Genomic DNA, 2,032 nt, shown 5'->3' with positions numbered 1-2,032 from the left:
GTTAGAGAGTGTAGATTTGGAGTGAAAAGAAGACATAGCCATGCGGTGATGACACAGTCTATACCGCTTATCATATCCTTCTAATGATCTCTCAGATCATTTGATATATGAAAGGGTGGAGGAGATCCAGTGTATGTCTCCAACCTCACAGCTGGTCAATCTCATGCTACCTTTATGGTTTTACTCACTAATTTAAAAGTAAAAAAGTACAAAAGATGTTTAAAAACGTGCTTTAAAAATTAAATTTTTTCGTCTGCGCTTTCCTGATCCTGTTTTGAATGACATTAATACTGAAAACATACAGTATGTAAAACCTGAAAGGCAAGATGTTGGACCTTATTCACAAAGCACACCAGAGAATGTGTTGCATCTGAGATCTTTCGACATTTTCAATGAAGACAAATCCTAGATCAACGATTTCTGGATATGATGAGATACTTTATGAACGCGGTCCTGGACTACCAGGATGGCGAGGTTGGAAATACAGCTCTGGAAAGCCAACGCGGGCTCTTGATTTTGTACCTGTTGATAACCATTGGTGGGTTTCTTCTTGGGTATTTCTGGAGAAGACATGGTTGTGCCACTCACAGCAGCCTTGTCGAAGGGTGGGAAAGTTTTGGACATTGATTTGAAGTTATTGACATCCAAGACCTTAGGCTTTGGAGGGAGAGGCAAAGGCGCAGGGGTGGGTTTAAAAGCAACAGGTTTTGGAGTTTTAGCGACTTTGGTCGGAAACTTTTCTACCACAGGTTTGGTCGCTTTAGGCTTTGCTTTAGGTACTGCATTGGCTTTTGTTTTGTCTTTGGCTGGTTGTGGTCTGGTCTCTGCTTTCTTCGCAGTTGTCTCTGACTTCTTTGCTACTGTTTCTTTGGTCACTGCTGCCTTTTCAGTCTTCACTGTTTTCGCACCATTGCCATTAGCTTTAGCTTCCCCTTTTGCTTTTTTCTCCACAGCTGCCTTCCCATTGCCATTGTTATTGGCTTTGCCATTGCTGCCAGCCTTAGCCTTACCATTAGCATCTTTCCCATTCCCATTGCTTTTGCCATTGCCATTGCCATTACCATTTACTTTAGCTTGACCGTTATTTTTTCCATTGTCGTTTGCCTTCTTTTTGTTTTCAATCTTTGGGGCCGGTGTTACTTTTGGTTTGGATGCTAGTTTAGAAGCTAAAGTAGGTTTTGTCTTTGAGATAGGTTTGGCCTTCGGCTTTGTAGTTGGCTTGGTTTTAGCTGGAGCAGCTTTGGCTGGGGCAGTTTTTGGCTTATCAGCTTTGCCATTGTTCGCCTTTCCCTCCTATTTGATTAATATTGTATTTATTTAAAAGCGTAAGTGTCAGGTCAGCGTTGATGAAAAGAGAGTGAATGAGAGAGAAATAGAGAGTGGAAGACATCAGGGATGGGTGGGATTGAAAGCAGTGGGGATGGACAGAAAAAGAGAGAGACAACACAATGAATTTAAGATCGCTGGCGCTTGAATGACTGACTGAGATTTCACTGGCATTACTGGATACAGTATGAAGCTATGTCAGATTTAGTTGTTTATATTCATTTCATAAGTTTAGACTTCATGAACTTCATTCATACCTAAAGAAACAAATCATTTGATACTGTTTTCTCCAATAATGCCAATCTCCACATTAAAAAAGCAGCATGTTGTGCACATGGGGATGTAACGCTGTGAGGCACTGGGGGAAAGTTTGCTTAAATAGCATCTGCTGATAAAACTGATGCATGGCTGGTACACTGTGCTGCCCAACTGCACAGAAAGAGAGGGATATTAAAGGAAAGGAAGGGAGATAGTCATAATGCACCATTCATAATCCCATTAAAATGACATTGCTAGCAAATCATTAAAGAAAACCGTTTAAGTAAATAACATAAAAATCAGAATACTGATTCAAATATTATACACCAATCAATGTGAAAGGAATGAATGGCGTAGACTACCCAGATTCAGATGATAAGCAAAAGCACAAACTGCAGAAAATAAAACAGGCATATTTATTGAAGACTAATCCTCAAGTTGACACATA

General features: G+C 40.2%; 1 protein-coding gene across 1 annotated transcript in view; it reads right to left on the bottom strand.

Annotated features, from left to right (window-relative positions):
- Positions 1-1,293, bottom strand: part of LOC107575375 (collagen alpha-2(XI) chain-like) — a gene marked incomplete at its 5' end in the record, with an annotated part of 22,150 nt that extends 20,857 nt beyond the window's left edge. The window contains one exon of the mRNA XM_016261762.1: positions 439-1,293. Coding sequence (XP_016117248.1) covers positions 439-1,293 — 855 coding nt within the window. The remainder of the gene's footprint in view (positions 1-438) is intronic.
- Positions 1,294-2,032: the final 739 nt, after the last annotated feature.

Source organism: Sinocyclocheilus grahami, unplaced genomic scaffold (assembly GCF_001515645.1).
Source record: "Sinocyclocheilus grahami isolate Dianchi unplaced genomic scaffold, SAMN03320097.WGS_v1.1 scaffold2600.1, whole genome shotgun sequence".
NCBI classification, from domain to species: Eukaryota; Metazoa; Chordata; class Actinopteri; order Cypriniformes; family Cyprinidae; genus Sinocyclocheilus; species Sinocyclocheilus grahami.
This window is presented reverse-complemented; position numbering and strand designations above follow the sequence as displayed.